This window comes from Pelodiscus sinensis, chromosome 2 (assembly GCF_049634645.1).
Source record: "Pelodiscus sinensis isolate JC-2024 chromosome 2, ASM4963464v1, whole genome shotgun sequence".
Classification (NCBI taxonomy): Eukaryota; Metazoa; Chordata; order Testudines; family Trionychidae; genus Pelodiscus; species Pelodiscus sinensis.
Genome location: NC_134712.1, coordinates 213543345 through 213569631, shown reverse-complemented (window position 1 = coordinate 213569631; position 26287 = coordinate 213543345). Strand labels below are relative to the sequence as shown.

General features: G+C 42.9%; 1 protein-coding gene across 3 annotated transcripts in view; it reads right to left on the bottom strand.

Moving 5' to 3' along the window:
- CDK6 (cyclin dependent kinase 6) overlaps window positions 1-26287 on the bottom strand; it is a 210773-nt gene that overhangs the window by 38106 nt on the left and 146380 nt on the right. For all 3 annotated transcript variants that reach the window (XM_006114476.4, XM_075922365.1, XM_075922366.1), the window contains exon 5: window positions 25081-25190. In XM_006114476.4, coding sequence (XP_006114538.1) covers window positions 25081-25190 — 110 coding nt within the window. The remainder of the gene's footprint in view (window positions 1-25080; window positions 25191-26287) is intronic.

Sequence of the window (26287 nt, the reverse complement as noted above, 5' to 3'; positions counted from 1 at the left end):
TCCAGCTACAGAAATTGTGATTTAGAAACATTATATGGTTGTGTCGAGGGGTGGGTCCCCTCGACGATCTGGAAGCTCCAAAGTTAGGATCCGTGCCTGCTTTCTGCAGGGCAAATATGGCCTGTAGACCCATTTCCTTTCAAATGTCCCTCTTCCAGGGTACCTACAACCTTCCGGCCTCGTTCCAAACACAGTTTCTTCTAGCAGGGTATATACGGCCCTGAGGGCCTAGTCCACAAGTACAGTTCCCTCTATTAGGGTATATAAGGCCCTGCAGACCTAGTCCCAAACACAGTTCCCCCTATTAGGGTATATACGGCCCTGCAGGCCTCGTCACACACATTCCCTTCTCTGAGAGTCACTATGGCCTAGAGGCCTAGTCCACGGGGAAGCCTCCCAGACTGCTGGGGAGCTGGATTATTGTGGGGTGGGGAGGGAGGGGAACTTGGGCTTTCCCACTCCACTGGGTCCCAGCCCAGGGCCCTATTGGCAGTGGAGGATTCCGCTGCCTGCTCGGCGGGGATGCCGGCTGAAGGGCGCTGAGCTCCTGGAGCACAATCCTCCGCCCTGGGCTCCTTCCTACCACTCCCGGCACGCTGCTCCGCTCTCGGGGTGTTGCTTGTCGAGTAGGAGTCTCCCAGACGGCCTCACTCACAGGGGCTGTGGCAAAGGCTGCTGCTGTGGCTGAGGCTGCTGCTGCTGCTGCCGGGGCTGCTGTTCCTGGAACTGCTGTTGCTGCGCCTGTGGCTGCTGGTGCTGCTCCTGCGGGGAGCGGCGGCGGTGGCGGCTGGGGTTGTTCAGGAGCTCCGGACTGAGTTCTTTCCCCTCTGGCGGTCCGCCCACACTGAGTGGCTCCCAGGGCTTTTATACCCTGCTTTCCCTGGGAGCATGCCCAGCAGGGCTGTGGGGGTGGGGCCTTTTTGGCCAGCTGGGCCAGGGCAAGTCCCTGCTCCCTAGTGCGGGGTAGATACACCCCATCACAGGTTGGTTTTTCGCTTCATGTTACAAATAGGCAAATGGCAGACACCATTGATTTTTTTGGTATTAATTTACCCTTCCTATAAGCATGCACATTATACATCATTTGAAAGCTTATTATATGTACTTTAAGATGATCTATGATGTTGAGCTGTCAAGTGGTGCTGTTACTATAGGAACAGGGCTAAACAATTATACCATCAACACATTAACATGACCACTTTGCAATATTTCCATTTGTTTCAGTTAGTTTTAATGACTCTATGTATTATTTTAAGACAGAAAATTGGATTTCTTTTTTACCTCAAAGCATCACAACAACTCCTCAAAGGGTAAAACAAAACCCAGTAATTAGTATGTTCTCAAGGTCTAACAAATTTAATAATGCTGGTGAGATTTCTAGTCAACATAATTGTCATCATGTTGTTCATCATTATGATTTCTTGGCATGTACAAAGGTCTGTTCAGAGAAGATTGTTCTAGAGACAGTTGATTGTGAAGCAACCCCTGTTGGGACAGGCACAAATATGGTATTAAGGGCTACCGATAGAATTGTCTGACTCTGGACAAGGGTGGGGGCTGGTTCTGGACTTCTGAAAGGGGCGGGACCTCAAGTGGACGGGGCGGAACTGGAGGCTAGCCTCCTCTAGCCAGCCCTTCAGTACTGTCCCACTCACGCCATCTGGGGTTTTGGTGGCAATTTAAGGGCCATCAGGCTGCTCCTCTCTTGCCCCCTCCAATGGAGACCCTGATGGTCCTGTAGAAACTCACATGCCATTGTGTCCTTGAAGATTACAGCGTGTAGTTCATAGTTCACATTTTTCCATTACACATTTTTAGTTACATGTGAAGACATCCAAATCTTTGTTTGCCAAAATGCTCTTTTGACAAGCTCTTCAAAACATCCTCTCATATGATGGGAGTTTGGCCAGTGACTTGTTCTTTTTGATGGCTAGATTGAGGCAAGCAATTCAGGTCTCTGAAACTCCTTTACTTTCTCGCTCTCATCATATAGCACTGCTGCCAACTTCTTTGCTGCAGAAATTGCAGCTAGTCTGTCACTCATCTCCCATTTTGGCAAGATCTCTGAAGCAGTAAGCTCTCTTTGTTTTGACAACATTAAGCACAGATTTTTTTCCCCAATACCAAATAGGGATGACACAGAGTCACATCCTGTTAATGGGCATAAAGCAGGAAGTATGCGGCAGAAGACAGGCACGAGTACATAAAATTGCATGCTGGTAATGGTGCCTGTTTCAGTCCATATGTTATCTATATATTGGTGGGTTTTTTTTTTGGAAAGTAGTGAACAAGAATCTAACATTTGTATCAAGTGAACTAATTACTATGATTCCTTTGACATCTAGGCCGTGTCCAGACTCAGGGTTTTTTTCGGGAAAAGTAGCCTTTTCCCGAAAAAACTTCCCCTGCGTCCAGACTCAAGCCGCGTTCTTTCGAAATTATTTCGAAAGAACGCGGCTTTTCTTTCGATGGCGGTAAACCTCATTTCACGAGGAAGAACGCCTTCTTTCGAAAGCTCCTCTTTCGAAAGAAGGCGTTCTTCAATGTAAAGAGGCCGTCTTCGAAAGAGAGCATCCAGACTCGCTGGGTGCTCTCTTTCGAAAAAGCGGATTTCTCTTTCGAAAGATCCGCCTGCAGTCTAGACGCGATCTTTCGAAAGAGGCTCTTTCGAAAGATGCTTTCGAAAGAGCCTCTTTCGAAAGAAGCCTGCAGTCTAGACATAGCCCTAGAGACCCAAAGGCCATACTGGTACATACAGTATTCAGAAGTATCTTGGTGTCCTCTTCTTCTTGCACAAAGTATAAGTCTTGGACTTCTTCAGTATGTCTTTTGGTGATAGGCTTTTTCATTTCACCACTGGAAAAGCTCCAGGACAGAGGCATGTTTGTGTTGGGTGTGCTCCTACACTGTCAGGTAAATGTTAAGCCATGTATTTACAGAGGAATTTTACAAGTGATAGCTTGCTGGATGCCTTGTTTAGAAACCTTTTTCATCGAGGCACAGAGCATCTACTAGTCACTACTATCTCTTGCATCCAAACTTAGTTTCTGTCTGGCACTGTCTTTTTGCAGTTCTCGCAGAGTCACTGTTGCCATATCTGTCAAAAACTTTGATTGCAGAATTAGCCTTGTCAAATCCTTTTAGGATCTGCCTCAAGAACTTAGCACTCAATTCCTCAAATGTTTGGAATTTGTCTCCAGCCATCATTTATGTGACAGCAGTGCCCTCACTTACGTACACTGTGATTTCTTTATTGCATGTTCTTAGTGTATGGATTTGGGCACCATGAATTTCCAGCTGATGCCTTACTTCATCTTTGTCCGTTCTTCTCGTTCGTTCCTTCAACATGGAAAAGGGATGTAGGCACAAGTTCAAATGTGTGACTAAGAACAGTTGCCATTGAACCATCACCTCTCTATCTTGCTAAGGACAGGGCTGTGCGGAAAACAATTTCTGGCTGATAGCTGCTGTGATTGCTTCTGCTTAAATTTGGTCTCCTTGGAAAGATGAGCAAATGTTTTGATGACAGATTTCTTGACATGGTTAAAGAAGCTACATATCCCATTAGAATCAAGTGCACTTCTCACAAATCTCTCCATTTGTCCTTCACCAATATCTATTTTCAGTAGATACTTTTGTATATCTGATACTATATGCAACACAGTATATAAGCATCTCTGGTTGTGATTCAGGATCAGATAGTTTGTTGTATTGTAGATGACATTGTTGGTAAGAATTGTAACATGCTCTTCCCTCTTCACAGCAGAGATAAAGATTTGTGCATTTTGTCTTCACAACTTCTTGTGAGATAACTTCTTTCTCTGAAAGCTGTTGCATATTCATAACATGAAGCTATTAACATATCTAACACAATACCAACCTGTAAATAAATGTCACTGAATTAAAAAGTTAGTTTCTAGAATATTTCATGTAATGGGCAATTACAAATTAAAATTTTTTTATCAGGCAGAACAAAAACAATATTATATGTACAAAAGCTTACAAATGGAGAAGCATTAGGAATTCACATACTTTTATGTTTACCCACTACTCACGACAAATTGGGCATGCAATCTCCTACTACTCATGTAGAACCTTCAGCGTGAGACTGATGTAGTTAACAAATTTCAATTGAAAATACTGAAAACTATTATGATCATTTTTTTAGAGTTGCCAATTTTGGTGGGAAATCATCTTTAACTCAAGATTAATCTTTACTTCCTGGTAGGTCCAGGACAATCTTGGCAGGTTGGCAACCATATAAGATATTTTGACATTTAAGGGTATGCAACGTGAAAACATTTGATGTTAGTATATTGTAAAATGTTGATATCTCATTTTTGCTATATGCTAAACAGCTTAATAATTTCTCAAAACTATTCTTGTGCATGTAAAACCAATACAAATCTTTTACTACATTGTCATTTGGTCACTTTGACCATTAAACACTGCATTATAGTGTTGAAATCAAAGTAAACAGTAAAAACTGTAGTTATAGTCATGTTGCAGTGTTTCTGGGACTGTGAAAAAAAAGACACACTCTCATTTTGGGTATCTTTGTTTTTCCCACTACAGACTTAAAGCCCTTCTTGACAGCTCCATATTGTACCTCATCTATCCAAACAATATATGATTTGTGTGTGTTTAGGGTGAGTGCATTCAACTCTAAAATATGGCCCCTTTTGGAGAATTGCTACAAGTCTAAAAATGTGAGCAGCTGAAAAACACTCATTTTTGCCTGCTTAGCTGTAGTTTGTTATGAATTAAATATTTTCATTTTAGAATTTAAACACAAATCATACCAAGCCATAATAAAAAATTATCTGAAATGATTAAAAAGTACTTGGGCTCTCAGAGAGCCATGAAGAGAAGGGTCTCTCTCCAGCCATGTACAGTGGGTTCTTCTCCATCTTCTATGAATCCCAGAAAGGCATTTATATTTCAGATGTGAAAAGAGAAACTCAGGCATGTGCGAGGGAAAATACACACAATTTAAAGAGGAAAAAATCTTGCAGCCTCTGATCAGTAACATGACTGCAAAGTAGCATTGGAACTACATTCTGAAATCAGGCCACAGCTGAAAGCTTTGTATGCTCTGGACAGTTACCCACTTCCAGTCACAAGTGACTTGCCTCAGCTGTTGTGTAATTCTGAGTTCTCATTTTAAACGTAAGAATTTTGTACTTCTCCCTCTTCTCTCCCTTTAATAATAGCTCTGGGTGGGTGAGTACAAGACACAACATGGAAAGGACTAACTTCATATACAACTGATTATGCTTGATCATAAGTTACACAGGTGTTTTAAGGAATATACATTCTCCTCCTCATAGATATAGTAAAAAAGCGGACTTTGACATGGGGTTGATTTATGCTGGGTGACAGCCAGAGTTTAATCCCAGTATCTCTAGGTTTGGCAGTTTATAACCCCAGCACCTCTGGGCTTGCTGGCTCAGTTATTAATGTAAAAAATTGCTTGAGCCCTGGCTCCTAATTGCTTAAGCCTCAGCACTTCTTTCATTACAAATTAAGCACTCATGACAGCCAAACTTACATTTGAGAGACACCAGTCTGCCACCTTGACTTTCTCAGTTGGATCATTAACATCAACACCACAAAATATTTTAACAATATATGTCCTTTCAAGTGAAATAGCACTGGGCCTGAGTCCAATCCCATTTATAGCAGTGTAGATCAGATGTTACATCACTGAGATGATTGCTATTGCAGTGACAGTGGCTGGAGCCCCAGGTCCTTTAAATCATTCTCAGAGTGCTGTGCGGTACACTCTGGTCAGCACTGACGACAGTCTGTGAAAGGTGTGACACTCTTCAGGTGGTGTTAGGGGCTGTCTAGCCCCAGTCCGACCCCTTCTGCCTGATGCCCTGACATTGGGGCATGGAGGAAAGCCTCCCCTCTGCCTAAGGAAGCTGTTCGTCCCATTGCCCACAGGAATGCTGCCTGAACTGGGAAGGCAGCACACGTTCCTGAGGATTCTCTCTGTGTTCTGAAGGGATGTCTACCCCCAAAATGGATGATAGTAGGGGAATGAGCTAGCTTGATAGTCAGTGACATTCCAGGAGTCAAATCAGTGAAGTGATGAGCACTGTACCTACAAAGTCTAGCACAGAAGAGATCCAAAACTGTAAGAAACGTGTCTGGAGACCATTAGCTCCCCAGAAGACTGCTGAAGTAGAGATGGAGCATATTACTTATGAGAACAGACATGAAAACAGAGAGGCAAATCCTACTGATTGGCAACCAAACCAGAAATCAGGTGAGGTTTCCATGGTTTGAGCTTCATCATATATATAGTGGCCCAATGTCTGTGACGCTGTAACACTGAAACGCTGGCTGTTCCCTCTGGAGGGTGCTGTTGCCTCCCGCCGTGGCGTTCGGCTGACCTCTGCACTGCTCAGCTGGGCCGCCATGCGGGAGCAAGCAGCACAAGTGGCCGTTTGGGGTCCCCACTCCCCATGCAGCGGTGCTGAGGTCAGCCGAGTGCCACGACGGGAGGCAACAGTGCTGCCCAAAGGGAATAGTCAAGGGGTGGAGGTCTGGACAAGCGTGCATCTCTGACGTCAGGAAAGGGCTCCGGATTCAAAAGGAGGAGAGTGGAGCAGACCCAGAGGACACGGAGGAAACAGAGAGGAGAACGGAGGAGGCGGAGGACAGCAAGAGAGAGTGAGAGAGATGCAGCAGGAGGAGGAGAAGAGAAACACAGAGGGTATGTCTACACTCCAGCACTAATTCGAACTAACTTAATTCAAATTAGTTAATTCGAACTAAGCTAATTCAAACTAGTGCATCTAGACCTAAAAACTAGTTCGAATTAGCACTTTGCTAATTCTAACTAGCATGTCCACATTGAGTGGACCCTGAACCGAGGTTAAGGATGGCCGGAAGCAGTGCCGGCAGAGCATCAGATTAGGACTTAGAGTGTGGAGCTGCTGTCTCAGGCTAGCCGAGGGCTGTGCTTAAAGAGACCCGACCCCGGACAGACAGTTCTCAGGGGTTCCCCGCTTGCAAAGCAGTCCTGGCTTGGAGTGCCCTGAGTGCCCACACTTGGCACATCACAGCACTCAGCCATCAGCCCGGCTGCACATGCCGCAAGCTGCCATCCGGGGAGGCGGTCAATCAGGGGGCTGCAGAAGAGCTTCCACCCCGAGGAGCCCGCAGAGCTACCCCAGTCCTCCCCATCGGGGGCTCGTACCCCATTCCTCCCTCACCCCCTTCCACTTACCCATTCGTAGCCCCCCCTCCTGATGTACAAAATAAAGGACACGTGTGTTCAAAAATAGAAATTCTCTTTATTGAACAAAACTCGGGGAGACTGGGAAAAGGAGGTGGGAGAGGGGAAGAGAGAGGGTGGGAGAGGGGAGGGCAACTAAAATGATCAGGGGTTTGGAACAGGTCCCATATAAACAGAGGCAAAAGAGACTGGGACTTTTCAGCTTAGAAAAGAGGAGACTGAGGAGGGATATGATAGAGGTCTATAAAAGCACGAGTGGTGTGGAGAGGGTTCTTCATTAGTTCCCATAATAGAAGGACTAGTGGACACTAAATGAAATGAATGGGTAGCAGGCTTCAAACTAATAACAGAAAGTTGTTCTTCAGAAAGCAAATAGTCAACCTGTGGAACTCCTTGCTTCAGGAGGCTGTGAAGGCTACAACTAGAACAGAGTTTAAAGAGAAGTTAGATAAATTCATGGAGTTTGGGTCCATGGAGTGCTATTAGCCAGGGGGTAGAAATGGTGTCCCTGGCCTCTGTTTGTGGAAGGCTGGAGATGGATGGCAAGAGACAAATGGCTTGGTCACTGTCTTCGGTCCATCCCCTCCAGGGTACCTAGTGCTGGCCGCTGTCGGCAGACAGGCTACTGGGCTAGATGGACCTTTGGTCTGACACAGGACGGCCATTGTAAGCTCAGGGCTCAGGGTCGGGGGTCTCACTGGACCACCCTGATTTTCATGCAAACCTGCTCCTCGGTGGCCAAGCTGGCAGCACTCCTGCCCTAGACGGCCACTTTCCTGTGCCTAGTGCGGAGGTCGTGGATGAGGTCCACGATCTCCGCACTAGACCGGGTGGGCGCCCGCCTCTTGCGGACCTGGGCAGGCTCCCGGGAGCCGCCAGCCTGGTCCCAGGAAGAGGCGGAGGGCTGGGTGGCAGCGCGTGGCTGGTTCGTGCCGTGCCAGGTGCAGGGTCTGCTGGCTGGGTGCTGGCAGGCTTGTACCTGGTACGGGCACAGTAGCCAGACCGTGCCCCTTTAAGGGCTCCGGGACCAGGAGGGGGGCAGACGAGTTTCCCTGGTGGTGCCCAGAGTGGCCAGCAAGGAAAGCTGGGGAGGGCTAGGCTCCCACTAGTTTGAATTAAGTGGCTACACAGCCCTTAATTCGAACTACTTAATTCGAAATAGGCGTTAGTCCTCGTACAATGAGGTTTACCTAGTTCAAATTAAGCGCTCCGCTAGTTCGAATTAAGTTCGAACTAGCGGTTTGCCTGTGTAGCGCCTATCAAAGTTAATTCGAAGTAACGTGTGTTAGTTCGAATTAACTTTGTAGTGTAGACATACCCAAAGTGAGAGGCAGGAGGGGGAGAAGAGAAAGAGAGAGAGACGGAGAGAGAGGCAGGAGGCAGACGAAAGCTGAGAGAGAGAGAGAGAGAGAGAGGCCGTTTGTGTTGCTTGCTCCTGTGCGGTTGCCCGGCTGAGCAGCGCAGAAGTCAGCTGAGCACCATGGCGGGAGGCGAAGGGGCGTGGGGTGGTGATGTACAGACTGGGGGAGGGGGACCTGGACGAGTGTGCATCCCCGATGGAGACAGAGGACAGTGAGAGGCAGGAGGGGGAGGAGAAGAGAAAGGGAGAGTGAGAGGCAGAAGGGAGAGAAGAGAAAGAGAGAGACGGAGAGAGAGGCAGAATGCAGAGGAGAGCTGAGAGAGAGAAGGGGAGGCAGTAGGAGAAGGAGGAGAGCGAGATAGAGAGACACGGAGCTAGAGACCGGAGGCTCAGGAGAAAAGACCGACGTGGAGGAGAGATCTGAAAGTCCCATCTTATGACGGGCTAATTGGCTAGTTATGAAAGGTTTGCCAAGTTTCTGCTACAGGAAGGCATCTCTCTTTCTAGAGATGATGAACTTTTAGATGCATGATTTTGAACACAGAGGCTGGCCACCTCAATAAGGCTGGAATTGTAAAGGTTAATAATGCATTAATCATGAGAAATGTGGAGATGAAGTAATGGAAATATGTTTCATTTGATTGGCTACTTAAAAAGGAAGCATTACTAAAAAGGAAAGTGCAATGTACAGTGCTACAAACAAATTAATGATATTCTCCCATTTAGATTTAGTTAGTAAGTAAAAATACAGTGAAGAGCAGAAGAGAGATTTTAAATGAAATAAAAAAATCTTTTTCAGTTTGCCATTGGGGTGGGCAAAAGAAGAATTTGTCCTGGGTGCTAAAAAAATGTGCTTGGTGTTTTTCACTAATGCATCATACTTCAGAATTCCAGATGCCCTCAAAGTTGAATGAAGGTTGCATGAGCCTGTCCACTGACTTCAAATGGCACAGGCACATGCCCTATAAGTTTCTGGGGTAGTGAAGCCAGAAAGAAAAAAAAGGACAGTATTTCAAAGTGCGGAAAGAGTATGTCTGACAAAAAATAATGAGTTGCAGAATTTATTTGCACTCAGAGTACTCACTAACCTACAGTGTTTTCATCTGTTCCCGAAGCAGAGTTGCTTTAACATTAATCTTTTAACATTCTTATTTTTTTTAAATGGAAGAGCCTTGATAGATTGAATGTCCTTCACGTATTCCCTAATAACATACGTCACTGTTTTCTTATCTGTTGACATCTGCTTCTCCAAAAGATTTGTAGATTTATTTCCAGGGCTTTTGGAGTGGTTATCTTAATGCAGTAAGCATGACAACACTGTGGCATCTTGAAAACTGCACCAGCATTTGAACCAAGATCTGGAAGTACATAAACAATTGACCTAGGAAAATAGGAAAAAGGTAATAAACGGAATGGTTCCTGCCAGGAGTAGAAGTAAAAATTTGACTAGGGATGTTAGCATGTGCTTGTTTACCTGATTAACTAATAAGCCTGGGCTCATCAGTTATTCCCATTGGTTACATGCACCCCCTCCCTTGCTGCCTCTGTATCAGGGGCAGCAAAGGGGGTGGGGAGGCAGGAGCCAATGCTCATGGGGAGCTGGCTTTTAAGCTAGCTTCATGTGATGCCAACTGCTCCTCTCCCCCCCCCCAGAGTGGCAGCAGCGTAGGAGGGCAGGCAGGAGCTGGTGTTCGGGGGAGCTGGCTTTTAAGCTGCTCCTCACAAACACCGGCTCTCATACCTGCCTGCCCCGACACACTGCTACATCTGATAGAGGTAGTGGGGTGGAGGAGGTATCAGGTAAGCACCGGCTCCCACCTGACCCTTTCCCCACTAAAAATTTCAGCAGTTACACGTTTACACAAACATGTTTTTTAATATCTCTAGGCTTTACTCCCTATTTTTCACTAAAAGTGTTCCCCAACAATGTGATTAACTATGTCTGTGTCATTTCCCCATCTCTCTCCAAACACTGATTTAAATTACAATTATCGTTTAGTAGCCAGCAGTTTCAGGTTTGAATGGTTAACTAAACTCATATGATTTAATTCTTCCTGCAAACACTAACTTAACTTTCTGTATTCTTTACTTGCTCATATTGGTGTTTTATAATATTTTCCTTTTCTGCTTACTGTCCTATCCTCAGAAGTTAAGGGGAATATTTTTTCACCTTCCTCCTTGTAATATCCTTCTAGATACTTGAAAACTGTTCTGATATCCCCTTTCAGTCTTTGCTTTTCCAGATTAAACAAACCCAATTCTTTCAATCTTTTCCCATAGGTCATGTTTTCTAGACCTTTGGTCATTTTATTGCTCTTCTCTGGACCTTCTCCAATTTGTCCATATCTTTCCTGAAACGTGGGGCCCAGAATTAGATAAAATGGTCTAGTTTAGGCCTAATCAGTGCAGAATACAGAGGAAGAATTATTTCTTGTATCTTGCTTACACCACTACTGCTAATGCATCTCAGATTGATGTTTGCTTTTTTGCAACAATGTTACAAGGTTAACTCACATTAGTTTGTGCTCCACTATTATCTTTAGATCCCTTTCCGCAATACTTTTTCCTAGATCCCTTTCCCATTTTGTAATGGACTGTTTCTTCCTAAATGGAGTACTTTGCGTTTGTCCTAATTTAATTTCATCCTGTTTTCTTAGACCATTTTTCCAGTTTGTCCAGATCATTCTGAATTTTCATCCTATACTTAACAGCACTTTCAACCCCTCCCACTTTGGTATCATCTGCAAACTTTATACGACTAATCTTTATGCCATTATTTAAATCACTGTTGAAGATATTGAACATAACCAGTCCCAGAACTGATCTCTGTGGAACTCCACTCCTTATGCCCTTCCTGCATGACTGTGAAGCATTGATAACTACTTTCTGGGAATGGTTATCCACACATTACATCATATAACAGAGCAAATCAATTTGATTTAAATGATGTCATGGCATTTTTGGAAATTCCGGAGTTGGGCAGTGTTAGGAACAAATGAACCATAGGATCTACTATAAAAAATGTTAGGAAAATCCTCCTGTCATTTGCAATCAGAGTAGGGTAGGAACCTACAACTTGTACAGGTGATAAAATTTGAGTTCTAAGAAATAGGACATTTACGTAAGTGCAAAAAGTTCAAATTCTCAAATTTGAAAGGATATATTAAGTAGAAAGAAAACAGTTTTACACATTCTAAAAAGGGCCAAATTCTGGGGAAAAAGAATTTGTTCTGAAAGAAAATATTACATGGGTAGGAAACACAATTATTAGCACCACGTGATCAGGTGGGCGACGACTGCTACTACAGGGCAATAGGTACATCTTCTGAACTTTGAAAACTCTTTGTCTTGGGTAATCTTCAGTGGCACCTACTGCACAAAGTTTCCTTCATGGTTTTGCAAACAGGCTAAGCAAAACAAAACCAAAATCTGCCTGTAACAAAAACCTGCTGATCAGAAAAGAATTCTTTCAGAGGATTAGAACTATTCAGACAAAAAAAGCAGCAGAAAATATTTTCAGCACTAAACAGTAAACTATTACATGCGTGGAGGTGAAATTTCAACTTATACTTTTTCTCCAACTGTGGAGGCTGAACCTCAAAAGACATGAAAGTGAATTAGATGGATGGCAAGAAAAAAATATTCTTTTAATTTGTAGCAGCTGTCCTGGCTTACTGTGAATTAATAAACACCTGCAGACAGAATTAAGATGCTTATTAAAGGTTGGAAAGTTTTTACAGCAATGATAATATTGAAAACTGATATAGTTTTCAAAGGCTTGTTAGAATTTAAAGTAGATTAATTTTGTTCTAAATAATAAATTATCCAGTGTTGTTTAATTCTGCTACTCACATTACACAGGCAGGATTACTCACACAGACATGCACTGACACATGGCAGCACTATACTATTCGGTGTCTTATACAGGAAGCTCTACCATTATTAAACACATTAATCTATTAGTGATTTCTTATTAAATTATCCTTTTCATGATCAAAACAAAGACAAAAAAGTAAGATTTTATTTTAAAAGGAAAAAAAGTTAGTAGAAGGAATTCCTAATGCAGCTGCTGCTCACAGAGCTATGGTTGTAATGCAATCTCCACTTCAGACATACAGTATTTACAGAAATGCCGCAGTACAAAGTAAGTAGTTTGTTTCACTTGTATTTTAATGGTGAGATGTAGTATGTTTCATTACTTTGGGCCCCATTTTGCTCTATTCCCCTCCTTCTTCCTAGTATCCTATTATAGGATGAGCTCAGTCCTTACTCCTGGTAAATCAATGGCAAAATTCTATTAACTTTTGGCATTATGGTTCACAGCATAACATACACATTTCTGTCTGAACTATTTATATAATGCTCTGCACCATGGTATCTGCACCTCACAGTCAGTAAGGGTATGTCTACACTACCCCACTAGTTCGAACTAGCGGGGGTAATGTAGTCAAACGCACTAGCAAATGAAGCCCGGGATTTGAATTGCCCGGGCTTCATTTGCATGAAGCCAGCCGGCGCCATTTTTAAATGCCGGCAGTTCGGACCCCGTGCCGCGCGGCTACACGCGGCACGGAGTAGCTAGTTCAGATTAGGCTTCCTCAGATGTTGATGTGTCACACGGGGCTTTCACAGTTCGCCATAATGCACAAGCCCTTCACCTGCTGCCTGGAGTTTTAAGCTCCACAGGAGAAGGGGAGCAGTGGAGATGCCAGGTGTGGTCATAGCAGTCAGAACTGCAGCTCTGAGAGGCCTCTGGAGGTCAGTTATTTTGAATTAGCAGCAGTGGAGCATCTACACTAACGCTATTTCAAAATAACTACTTTGAAATTAGCATTATTCCCCGAGGAAAGCAAGAGTACAGATTTTGAAATAACCAACCCATTATTTCAAAATAATGGGCTTGGTAGTACGGACGCTCCACTTATTAATTTGACCTAAACAGGGCTATTTTGAAATAACTCCCTAGTGTATCTCAGGGTTTAGTCTCTGTGGGTATGTCTACACTACAGCGCTAATTCGAACTAACTTAGTTCGAATTAGTTAATTCTAACTAAGCTAATTCGAACTAACGCATCCAGACTAAAAAACTAGTTCGAATTAGCGTTTTGCTAATTCGAACTAGCATGTCCACATTGAGTGGACCCTGAACTGGGGTTAAGGATGGCCGGAAGCAGTGCTGGCAGGGCATCAGAGTAGGACTTAGAGCGTGGAGCTGCTGCGTCAGGCTAGCCGAGGGCTGTGCTTAAAGGGACCTGACCCCCACCCCGGACAGACAGTTCTCAGGGGTGCCCCGCTTGCAAAGCAGTCCTGGCTTGGATTGCCCGGAGTACCCACACTGGGCACATCACAGCACTCGGCCATCAGACCGGCTGCACTTGCCGCAGGCTGCCATCTGGGGAGAGGGGGCAATTGGGGGGCTGCAGGAGAGCTTCCACCCCCAGAAGCCCACAGAGCCAGCCCAGTCCTCCCCATCGGGGGCTCGTACCCCATTCCTCCCTCACCTCCTTCCACTTACCCCTCCCTAGCCCCCCTTCCTGATGTACAAAATAAAGGTCAATTGTGTTAAAAAATAGAATCTCTCTTTATTGAACAAAACTGGGAGAGACTGGGAAAAGGAGGTGGGAGAGGGGAAGAGAGAGGCTGGGAGAGGGGAGGGCAACTACAATGATCAGGGGTTTGGAACAGGTCCCATATGAAGAGAGGCTAAAGAGACTGGGACTTTGCAGTTTAGAAAAGAGGAGACTGAGGGGGGATAGGATAGAGGTCTATAAAAGCATGAGTGGGGCGGAGAGGGTGCATAAAGAAAAGTTCTTCATTAGTTCCCATAATAGAAGGACTAGAGGACACCAGAGGAAAGGAATGGGTAGCAGGCTTCAAACTAATAACAGAAAGTTCTTCTTCACAAAGCAAATAGTCAACCTGTGGAACTCCTTGCTGCAGGAGGCTGTGAAGGCTACAACTAGAACAGAGTTTAAAGAGAAGTGAGATAAAGTCATGGAGGTTGGGTCCATGGAGTGCTATTAGCCAGGGGGTAGAAGTGGTGTCCCTGCCCAAAGTTTGTGGAAGGCTAGAGAGGGATAGCACGAGACAAATGGCTTGGTCACTGTCTTCAGTCCATCCCCTCCAGGGTTCCTAGAGTTGGCCACTGTCAGCAGACAGGCTACTGGGCTAGATGGACCTTTGGTCTGACCCAGTACGGCCATTGTAAGCTCAGGGCTCAGGGTCGGGAGTCTCAGTGGACCCCCTTGATTTTCATGCACTCCTGCTCCTGGGTGGCCAGGCTGGCAGCACTCCTGCCCTAGACGGCCACTTTCCTGTGCCTAGTGCAGAGGTCGTGGACGAGGTTCACGATGTCCGCACTAGACCAGGCGGGTGCCCGCCTCTTGCGGTCCCGGGCAAGCTCCCGGGAGCCGCCAACCTGGTCCCGGGAAGAGGCAGAGGGCTGAGGGGCATCGGGTGGCTGGCTCGAGCCGTGCCAGGTGCAGGGTCTGCTGGCTGGGTGCTGGCAGGCTTGCAGCTTGCACGGGCACCGTAGCCAGCCCGTGCCCCTTTAAGGGGTCCGGGGCCGGGAGGGGGGCAATAGAGTTTCCCTGGTGTTGGCCAGAGTGGCCACCAGGGAAAGCTGGGGGGGGGGGGCTATCCTCCCACTAGTTCGAATTAAGGAGCTACAGACCCCTTAATTCGAACTAGTAAATTCGAACTAGGCTTAGTCCTCGTAAAATGAGGTTTACCTAGTTCGAACTAAGCGCTCCGCTAGTTCGAATTAAGTTCAAACTAGCGGAGCACTAGTGTAGCGCCTATCAAAGTTAATTCGAACTAATGTCCGTTAGTTCAAATTAACTTTGTAGTGTAGACATACCCTGTGTGTGTGTGTCTTAGTCCCTCGTCTGTAAAATGGGATCACAGCACTGCCCTATTTCACTGAGATGTCATGAATGGCTCAGATACTATGGTAATAGAGGCCATATATATATATATATATATATATATATATATATATAAAGATTTTTTGTTTGCTTCATTGCCTTAGTGCCAAAAAACAATGCCCTCAGTGACTTTCAACAGCTGACACTTTGCACTGAAGACAAACTATTATTTCAACAAGTTTGCTTTCTAAACAGGTCAGAAGGCCAGCTGCAAGTATTATGTTTTATTAGACTAAGCTGACTACTAAACAGACAGGATAGTGAAAGCACTGCATGAGTTATCACCCTTACAAAAATATACCACAGTCTTCTACCGTAAACAGCCTAAAACACTGGACCTAGAAGTATTGTTCAATTTACCTGAGGACATTACAGAAATATTTGTAATAGGCTTACAGACACCTAAAAATCTTTAACTATAGCTTTTAAATTTTCTTAAAAATGGAACTGTTCTTAACATGATTTGAACAATGCCATTTCCAACAATTTGTTAATTTTTAGCTTAGAGTAGGTAATATCTTGAGCTAGTATGAACTGTACGCGTGCAGAAGAGTCTCATGCATGGATCATGACCTGAGGATGAAATATGTATGAGGGTGTAAGCGGGTATGTGCACATACACAGCACCATCCTTTGGACCCTGCAAAGGACATTGGAGCTATGGTCTATGCAGGGGATGGAGGAAAACACTGGCCAGCAAGAGGGGGAGATCAGTAGCTGAGTGAGGGGTGTAGGTGTGTCACATGGATGGCCCCAGCCTCCTGTGGTTCTCAAGGGTTTGCCAGGTTTCTGTGCATAGTATTCTATGCAACAGTCCATGCCATGACTATATGGGAGGAATACTGCTTGAGATCCTTATAGAGATTTTCTCCCTGCCTATGGATTTAATGATTTGGGCTAGTGAAAGGATCTGCATGGGGAATCATATTCTACTGACTGCAATAATAAGTATTTTTTGCTCCTCCCAACAATAAAAAATAAACCCCTCTCATGGATTTATATCTAATGGCCAAACACTGTAGTTATTAATCAGGTAAAAGACATATTGACGTCCAAGACTGGCTCTACCACTGGAATGAGCACAGTGGTTAAAAAGGTCCCAAACTCTAGAGAGAAGCTTGATCAAAACAACAGTGCAGTGCCTATGGAAAAAGATACTTCCATAAATATCTACATAGCATCAAAGTCCACATTACTTTCTCATGCACTTTGAGTTCTTTTGGCTCAGACACATATTTACTTGGTGCAGGGTGGTAAAAGGTTTCAGAGATCTGTTATGTTTTGCTCAGCAGTCTTTAAATGCTGTCAAAGTCCTGCCATCCTCTGGTCCTATACAGATCTGTTTCGTTTTCCATGTCTCTGGATGCAGATTTCCTGATTTTTTTAAATATAAAGAACATCTAAGAACTTTGGTGAACACACATGGAGAGCTGCCAGTTCAAAGCTTTTGCAAAGGAAAAAAAGCAAAGAGGAGACACATTTATTCTATACATTTCTGAGCTTTAACATATATTTTAATGGGTGATGAATGGTGGGAAATTATTATACTTTTTCTGGAAAATTCAATATAGAAAATTCAATGAAAACTGTTCAAATTCTCTGACCCGACACTCAAGTATGAAAAGCCCCTGGAAACTTAACAACATAAGCCAAAGTCTCCTCTTTTAAGGGTGTTTGTGTGAAGCAGGAAAGGATCCTAACTATGGATCTGGCATTTAAATAAATTTTGTGGGAAGTTTCTTGGAAAACAGAAAAGTAGATATACATGTTTTATTCTATTAAGGGTCAAACACAAATCCTATAGGACTTCCCTCAGCCAACATCCAAAGATATATAGCAAAGCTTTTTTTTAGTCTAGTTTCGGAGAGAGAAGCAGTGCAGTACAACAGCCCATAGTTCTCTCAGCTCTAGTCTTCTTCCTGCACATCGTGTCAGTTTCTAGACTCTCACTCTGTTAGATTTTCCCTGCTCTGGCAAAGCAAAGTAACCAGAAAATCACTTTCATAAGGGGAATCCCCAGGTGGCATAGAACTTGCTACTGTTCCTCTTAACCTAGGTCCTGCAGCTTTAAAAAAAAAAAAGTGTAGTCAAAGAATCTTTTCCCTCCAGCTGTTCTTATAGCCATTTGCAGGTACGTGTAAATTAGAGCAGTTTTCAGGCTGCTGTGATTTATGCTGGCACTGAACTTGTTGCCGCCTAGCACCAGAATACAGGGGACTACAAAGCACCTTCATTGCCTTTCGCTTGTCCCAAGCTGCATCAAATACAGATCAGAATCCCTGACTCTCAGCACCAAACTCCTCTTCCACTAGCACACCCTCATTTTAATGTTCATGTACTAATTACAAATACAAATATTTGAATCTGGGGTAGACATCTTGTAGACAGGGAGAGGGTTTACACCTTCTCCACTAATTTTTGTCACAGGCTGGAATGATTTTTTTCCCTCTGACAATTACTTTTTTAAAGAGTGACAGTCAGGCTAGACCATTTTGAAATCAGACTACTATTTCTTTTCTGCTTCCTAAAAATCAGTAGGAAACTTTCCAGATCTGCTCAGCTCAAGCAGATGGCAGGTGCAGTATTCAAAGCTGGTATCAATGAGTACTTCTTGGCCATGATCCCTTGGGAGTCCCCAGTCCCATCCTAAATTGTTGCCTTTCTTTGAAAGGGGGAAAGATGTCCCCAATCATGTCTGACAACCTACCAGCTTCTTAGGTCATCCTCCTCTTCTGGCTCCCTATGCCATGGTCATTGACCTTTTCTAGCTCATGGCAAATCAGATCTCCTCCTTCATGGCTTCATTCTGACACACCTCAAGGTCCCCCCCCCCTTTAAAGTAAAAGCACCTAGCGGGAAAACAGCTGCTGGTCATCCTTTGTTCAAGGACAGAAATAGTAACTCTTAGCAGGTGACTGGGCATCTGGGGGAAAAGGGACTTCTAAGACCATCCTTCCTTCCTTTCTTTCCTATTTACTTGACAATGAGAACATCAGGAGGGCACTTTGTTTGAGTCTTCTTATTTTCACTGAAAAATCATCATTACTTTAGCCACCACAATATTATACTTGTGTTTAAAAATCCAAATAAACTCTGCACTCACATAGTTTCTAGTGGTCCCCGCCTGCCGCCTCCCCCTCCCATCCCCCCCTCCCCCAGGCCAGGTTTTGTTTTGTTTTGGTTTTTTTGCTATGGTTAGTGACAGTTTTTGGTTTCTATGGTTTATCAACGGTTTCCCTTACCCACAGCATCTATTCCTCTGAATGAAAGTCTGGCATGATTGGAAGCTGGAAGGAAAACCACAACTGAATGGCCAGGCACACTCTTAACACTTATCTCTAACCACAGGCTGATACGGTTACTGGATTTGACTAACGGCTATCAATCAGCCCAACTGTAGACACTTGAGAGAAAATATCAGCCAGCAAAGCCTAATAGGAAAATGTGAACTAAACAACAGCATTATATATTTTATAAAGAGCCTGTCTAATTGAATGAAAATGTCATTGTCGTGAGACTTCTTACCTCTTTTTCTGCATGATAACCCTCAGCATTACTCAGACTGCCATTCTGCCCCTTCATTAATGTGGATATATCCTGCACCGAGAGTCAGTAGGAGTTTTGCCACTGATTTAGGATTTAGCTGAATACACTGTTTGTTAACCTACTAGAACAACATGGACCAGTGCACACTTCTGCCTTTTCTTTGTCTGCTAATAGGGCTTCAGTTAAGATGTCACTGTTATCCTGTCAGACTGGGAAATCAAAAGGTTAAATTATAGGGTTTGGTTTCAGCCAAGCTTACTAATGAGAGTCCAGTAGAAATTCTGGGGGAAAAAAAGCTCTCTGATAGACTGGCCACTTGTCTGGGGAGGAAGAAAAATCTGGTTTCATTAGGTCTGGTTTGGAAAAACCATCAGCCTCCCACACATCCATATGCACATGAATGGCAGAGAAATAAAGAAGAAAAAGTGCAGAATATAGAAGTCTGAATTCTGACTGAATATTTCCAGGGGATGAAGCCTTCTCCCAATACAGTTGTTCTGGTCTGTGGTGATCTTTTATGGCACTAACACTTAAATCATTCTTGTAACAAAGCAAGATAATTTCCAAAAATGGCAAAAACTGACTCAGGCCAAAACTGTATCGTACCTTCTTTTAAAGGTTGCAAATTGAGCTGCGGCACTATTACAGCTATTGGCAGCACTGTCCACCTTTATTTTTTTTTAAACAAAGTTTTGTTTTTAAATTTTCTTGCCTTCAACAACTAACTAAGACCAAACAGATAAGTGAATACTTGCTAAATGTGTTTTTGTGCTCTTGGTCCAGGAGGTACGCTGTTTTAAACATCTCTGTAAAGTTTGAAATCATATTATCTTGTGTTTTGTGTTTGAAACTGGTTGCATGATAAAACAGTTTTCTTCTAAACCTCATGTAAGGGGCCTGCCATTTTACAGAGAAATTCATGGTCATGAGCCAAATTTGTAGACATGTCTTTTGCATGGCTATTTTTTATCTAGGGGGCTGCTCTATATTGCATTTTTTTAAATCCTCTCCCCTCAAAAATCACGCAGAGATGTCTTCCTTTTCCTTATTTTCTTTTATCATTTCAATTCTTGCTCTCTCCATTCCTTTCACCTTTTCTCATATTTACAATTTTTAAAAGCATCTGATTGCCCTATTCTCTCTCTGCTTCAGGATGGCATTTTAGAAATCTGTCCAAGTAGAATTGGACATATAGAAAGATATGTTTTAGGATAAAGATCCTCAAAGAGAGGAAGAGGTGACTATGCAGAAAGACACAAGAAGCCTGTAAATAAACTGAAATACTCCAGTAGCACCATATCTACAGTGCAGCGCCCATTAAGAGAGGGGAAGAATCAGTGATCAGGTATTCTCAAGCACAGGAATGCAGTTAACAAAAGAGCCAGCATGAGTCTGAAATGGGACCTTATGGAAAAATGGACTCCAGGTATGTTACTACTGACACATGTCAAAAATGAAAAAAAGGAACATGGACTCCACTCATCCCACTCCTCTGTTTCCAACATGCATCAGATGAAATCCTGGCCTCACTGAGCCAACCGTGCAACCCATTCCGACTTCAGTGGGCCAGGAGTTAATCCATAACAGGTGTACATAGGAAGAAGTAATAAGGAAACTCGGTGAAGAACAACTCATAACACAGCACACAACAACCACCAATAAATGTCATGGCACAAAATGGTGAAATCCTGCCCCACTGAAGTTACTGTGAATTTTACCATTAAGATCAATGGGGTCATGATTTCCCCCGCAAGGGTGTGTTTACACTGCACCCTTACCTCAAAATAAGCTACACAACTTGTGCTATGCAAATCACGTAGCTTATTTAAAGGTATTTTAAAATAAAGCGCTATTCTGAAACGTCCCTTAAACCCCATGGAATTACGGTTACAGGAATGCCGGAATAGTGTGCCTGTTATTTCGAAATCTATTTTGAAATAACGGGCTGCTTTAAAGATGCAGAATAGCTATGTCAGGATACTTCCAGTATCCTGAAATACCTCCACAATGCGGACGTAGCCCAAGAGTGTTACAGGTACACCTCTGTCCTCTCCTCCCCTTTGGCGCTGCACTGAGTGCAGGTCATCTAGGCCACAGAATCTTCAACCACCTTCTTCGCTTTCACTGAAACACTTGTTCTAAAATAGCAATAAGCACTGTACTGATAAAGATGAGTTGAGGTTAAGGTGCATGGTACTTTGTTGCTAGCGTTACACTACATGATACTTTATTGTTGACAATAGGCTTTACAGAAACATGCTCACTTCTGCCACCATGGCAACATTTTGGATAATTTCAGCTGAAATGACGAAAAAATGTTTTCTAATTGACATTGCAATTTGGACCACCTACACCAGGCCTAGCACTAAAATTTGTGTATATCCTTGAACCCGAGCCAATGGAGCCTTGCAAAAAAACCTCCATTACTGATCAACAATTCAGGCTGATTCAGCAGATAATTATATTTTGTTCACACAAATCTGAAAAGAGGCCTATACTTTTGCTAATCCAAGCACAAACAACCTTGGGCTGCCGTAACCATTACAAGCCAGATTCTGATAGCCCTGCTTCTGTATCTTATTCCCAGAACAGATCCAATGAAATCAGTGGAGTGGGATAGTCTTATTCATGCTGAGTAACATCTTGTATTACAAATAACCCCTTGACTTTTTTGAGATTATTCTGGGAACAAGACACCACTCAATTTAAATTGATATTAGATGAAATCTTGATAAGTTAAGACACAACATCAGAACATCAATTAGAAATGATAGACGTTTAATAATATTTTCAAGTGAAAGTAAAGGAGAATGGGGAAGGAATGGAAAATAAATCTCTGGTGATTTGGCAAAAGGAAATAGATGGCTGGACTGCTGGATCAACAGGTAAACTTGAAAAACTACAAACAACTCTCTGACTCTTACTCTGTCAATGCCAGATGAAAAGCAGACGGGTGGTGACCTAAGCTCACTACTATTTTTCAGCAGACATAGCTGCTTCACTTATTGAATGTTTTGGAAAGCTTGGAGTTTGCAAAATTTGAGAGTTTATTGCCATCACCTTCAAAGTAGAATAGATCCTCTTTTGCAATCTATTAAGGATGTTAAAAAGACAACATATATCATACAAAGGTTGTTGCATAATTAACTCAATGCAACAGTCCACAGAGAAGAGATTCAGTGCTATTCGCTGTCGTTTAATATGACTAAGAGTCTTAGTATGTTGGACTTCTGCATGTTCAAATATCATTATCTGAAAGTCACAATGTTACCAATAAACAAGATAGCACAGATACACTTGGCAGGTTCCTGACATACACTGTTTTTGACTGTCTCCCAGATTTAAGACTGAGAATGTCAAAGTGACCCTCTTTTTCTTTGGCAGGGACAAAAGAAAGCCTGGTTATATCAAACTCCTGCTTCAAATCTAATCTTATTTCTACTAAAAATCTACCATTTTGTACCATTAGTCCAATATCTGAATTTACACAATTGTTTCTAATTCAAGTTATCATGTTAGACTTTTGGATTTGGAGAAAGAGTTATAAAAAACTCACTGTGTCATAAACATTGAAAATTCAATTTATAGGATTCACACAAGGCAATTGTATAGAGTTTATACAAGACAGTATTTCTCATCCAGGACAGTACTGTAAAATAGTCGACAAAAAGATTATTTAGCAAATTATAAAATGTTCCCTGTTTGGTTGCTTTTCATGTTGTACTCTCGTTTTTAATGCAAAAATGAAACTTTTAATTCTGCAAGTGAAATCCTGGAAAAACCAGTCTCATTATGAGCCTTGTATGGAATAAAAGTTAATGTATAAAAGGCTGAAATGGAGGACTTAACTGTAACTTCTAAAATTCACATTCTCTTTTTCTCTCGTTTTTCTATTCTCATTTATGAGTCACACACAGAGAGGGTGGAGTGTAATACGTCTTCTCTGGCCATTTGACTAGGCAATAAGCCCAAGAACAAATATTTTTCCATATGCTGACATTAATAAGCAGTGAAATCCCAAAATCCTTTTGCAAAGCTTCAGCTAGCATTTTGAACTTCATTTATCACAAATTCATCTTCATCAAGAAGTTTTGTTATTATCGCATGATTGTTTCTAGAGGCCATTGTACTGTGGTTACACCTTTTTAATTTGTAAAAAAAAAAACCCTGACTACTAGTTTTAAACTCCAAAAGGTGAGTCATTTTCCTTTAGATTTTCATATTCATTTATTTAAAATGTACATCCTTTTTATTTCACCGAATCTGTTGCAAAATGGTGCATGAAGTTCCTGTAGGCACATCAGCAATAGACTGTACAGGAACACTATCTAATTCATGCAGTAGTTTCTGGTTTTCATCCAAAATGCATTACATGGGATAATAATATCAGATAAGTATAATACACGAAAAAAATACTGATAGTTCATCTAACAGAGTCAGCCAAAATATATCTTATTTCTGACTACACTGAAGTATTACTGCCTACATTACCTTAGACATTGTCAAAACAGTTTATTCTTCAAAAACTCCTACCTCTGTTTCTAGAAACTGACATTACAGTGACTTTCCAGATCGCAAGTATGCCAAGAGATGACTACAAGCAAACATCTGGTGCTCAAAAAGCACAAACTCCAGAAGTAAAATGATAGTTTTGAAGGCTATGTCTTTCCTTCCTCAAAACAAATTATTACCAGAATCCTACAATATAGACCTTTATCAATAGACCCTAGAGCCCTACTTATCTATAGCTCACTCATCTGGATTCAGGTGTTATGTTTTTGTTACAGTGTTCACACATGCTCTTTGTAAAAGAAAACACAAGTTTTAAAAAGGGCTTTAAAAAGAGACTCCTCAGGAAAAAAGAATCCAAAATGGAAGTCACCACCCTGGGTTATATAGAATCATAGAATACTAGGACTGGAAGGGACCTCGAGAGGTCATCGAGTTTAGTCCCCTGCCCTCATGGCAGGACCAAATTCTGTCTAGACCATCCCTGATAGACATTTATCTAACCTACTCTTAAATATCTCCAGATATGGGGATTCCACAACCTCCCTGGGCAATTTATTCCAGTGTTTGACCACCCTGACAGTTAGGAACTTTTTCCTAATGTCCAACCTAAACCTCCCTTGCTGCAGTTTAAGCCCATTGCTTTTTGTTCTACCCTCAGAGGCCAAGATGAACAAGTTTTCTCCCTCCTCCTTATGACACCCTTTTAAATATCTGAAAAGTGCTATCATGTCCCCCCTCAATCTTCTCTTTTCTAAACTAAACAAACCCAATTCCTTCAGCCTTCCCTCATAGGTCATGTTCTCTAGACCTTTAATCATTCTCGTTGCTCTTCTCTGGACCCTCTCCAATTTTTCCACATCTTTCTTGAAATGCGGTGCCCAGAACTGGACACAATACTCCAACTGAGGCCTAACCAGCACAGAGTAGAGTGGAAGAATGACTTCTCGTGTCTTGCTCACAACACACCTGTTAATACATCCCAGAATCATGTTGCTTTCTTTGCAACAGCATCACACTGCTGACTCATATTTAACTTGTGGTCCACTATAACCCCTAGATCCCTTTCTGCCGTACTCCTTCTCAGACCGTCGCTTCCCATTCTGTATGTGTGAAACTGATTGTTCCTTCCTAAGTGGAGCACTTTGCATTTGTCTTTAATAAACTTCATCCTATTTATCTCAGACCATTTCTCCAATTTGTCCAGGTCATTTTGAATTATGACCCTATCCTCCAGATTAGTTGTAATCCCTCCCAAATTGGTATCATCTGCAAACTTAATAAGCGTACTTTCTATACCAATATCTAAATCGTTGATGAAGATATTGAACACAGCCGGTCCCAAAACCATATATAATTGACTTTTGGAGTTCCAACTGTAAATAAACATGCTTCCAATCTTGGACTGCATACTGTTACAACATGTAGCAATGTACATTTCTGCACAATTTTCATATTAAAAACAATGATTATAAAACAATATTCCTTACTTTCGGCGAAACATTTCTGCAAATATGCAGCCAACACTCCAAAGATCAACTGGTGTTGCATAGCTGGATTGAAGCAAAACTTCTGGAGCTCTGTACCACAGAGTAACAACCTGTAAAACAAAAAGGAACTTATTAGGAGAACCATTCAACTGCAGAAATACCAACTAGTGTGTGTGGTTGCCCAGTATCTCAGATTGCCTTAAGCCTTTAAGGTCTCACACACTCAGGATGGTTGGGCTTGGTCATTGTTTAGAAGTCCAGTAAGGAAAATCCAGATGCTCCCATAAGTGTTGGGATTATTCCTTCTGAATAATGGTATTTGAAGGCACTGTACACCCATTTAAAGGATAAATAAAAAACCTAGGCCCAACTCACAGCAATTAAACCTTCCATGGCATTATTTCCAGAAGTAAGAATATTAAATATGGTGTACTGACCAAATTGCAACCTGGTTAAATATACAGGCAGTCCCCGGGTTACGTACAAGATAGGGACTGTAGGTTTGTTCTTAAGTCGAATTTGTATGTAAGTCGGAACTGGTACATATTGTAGGGGAAACTCTAGCCAAACATTTCTCCAGAGCTCAGTTTTATTCTCCCACACCTCACTTCCCTCAGTCCTTTATTCTCAAGCTGAGGTGTCTGCTGAGAAAAGCCGCTCCGCGTCTCCCTGGTCTGCTGGGTTTGGGGGGTGCTAGCTTCGCGTCTCCCTGGTCTGCTGGGGGGAAGCAGCTAGCGCGGGGTTGCCTCACCCCGTTTGTAAGTAGGGATCCGATGTAAGTTGGATCCATGTAACCCGGGGACTGCCTGTATTCTGCTGACCTAAAATTTCCCTGGAATCTCTCCCCAAAATCTACTAATCTGAAGACAAGTCAGAGCCTCCAGGAGCTGTCCATGGGAATGTGTCTTATGGGTACTGCACTGTAGTAGGGGCTCATGTGAGCACTGCAAATTGGGCCCACAAAGAGAAACCAGAATCACCGCTTGATTCTTTTCCTACATCTTGGGATAATTAGAATGCAGCCTTAAAGATACAAGATCTTCAGCTAAAGGAACACTATATTGGTAGCATGTTGTAGTTTTAAACTATAGACCAGGCCTGCCAATGGAGGAAGGTCAGAAAAGGGAGTAACTGTCCCGGGGTCCAGTGAGTCTAAAGGGCCCAAAGCTCCTGGCTGCTTCTGCTGCTACTGCAGCAGTGGTGGCAG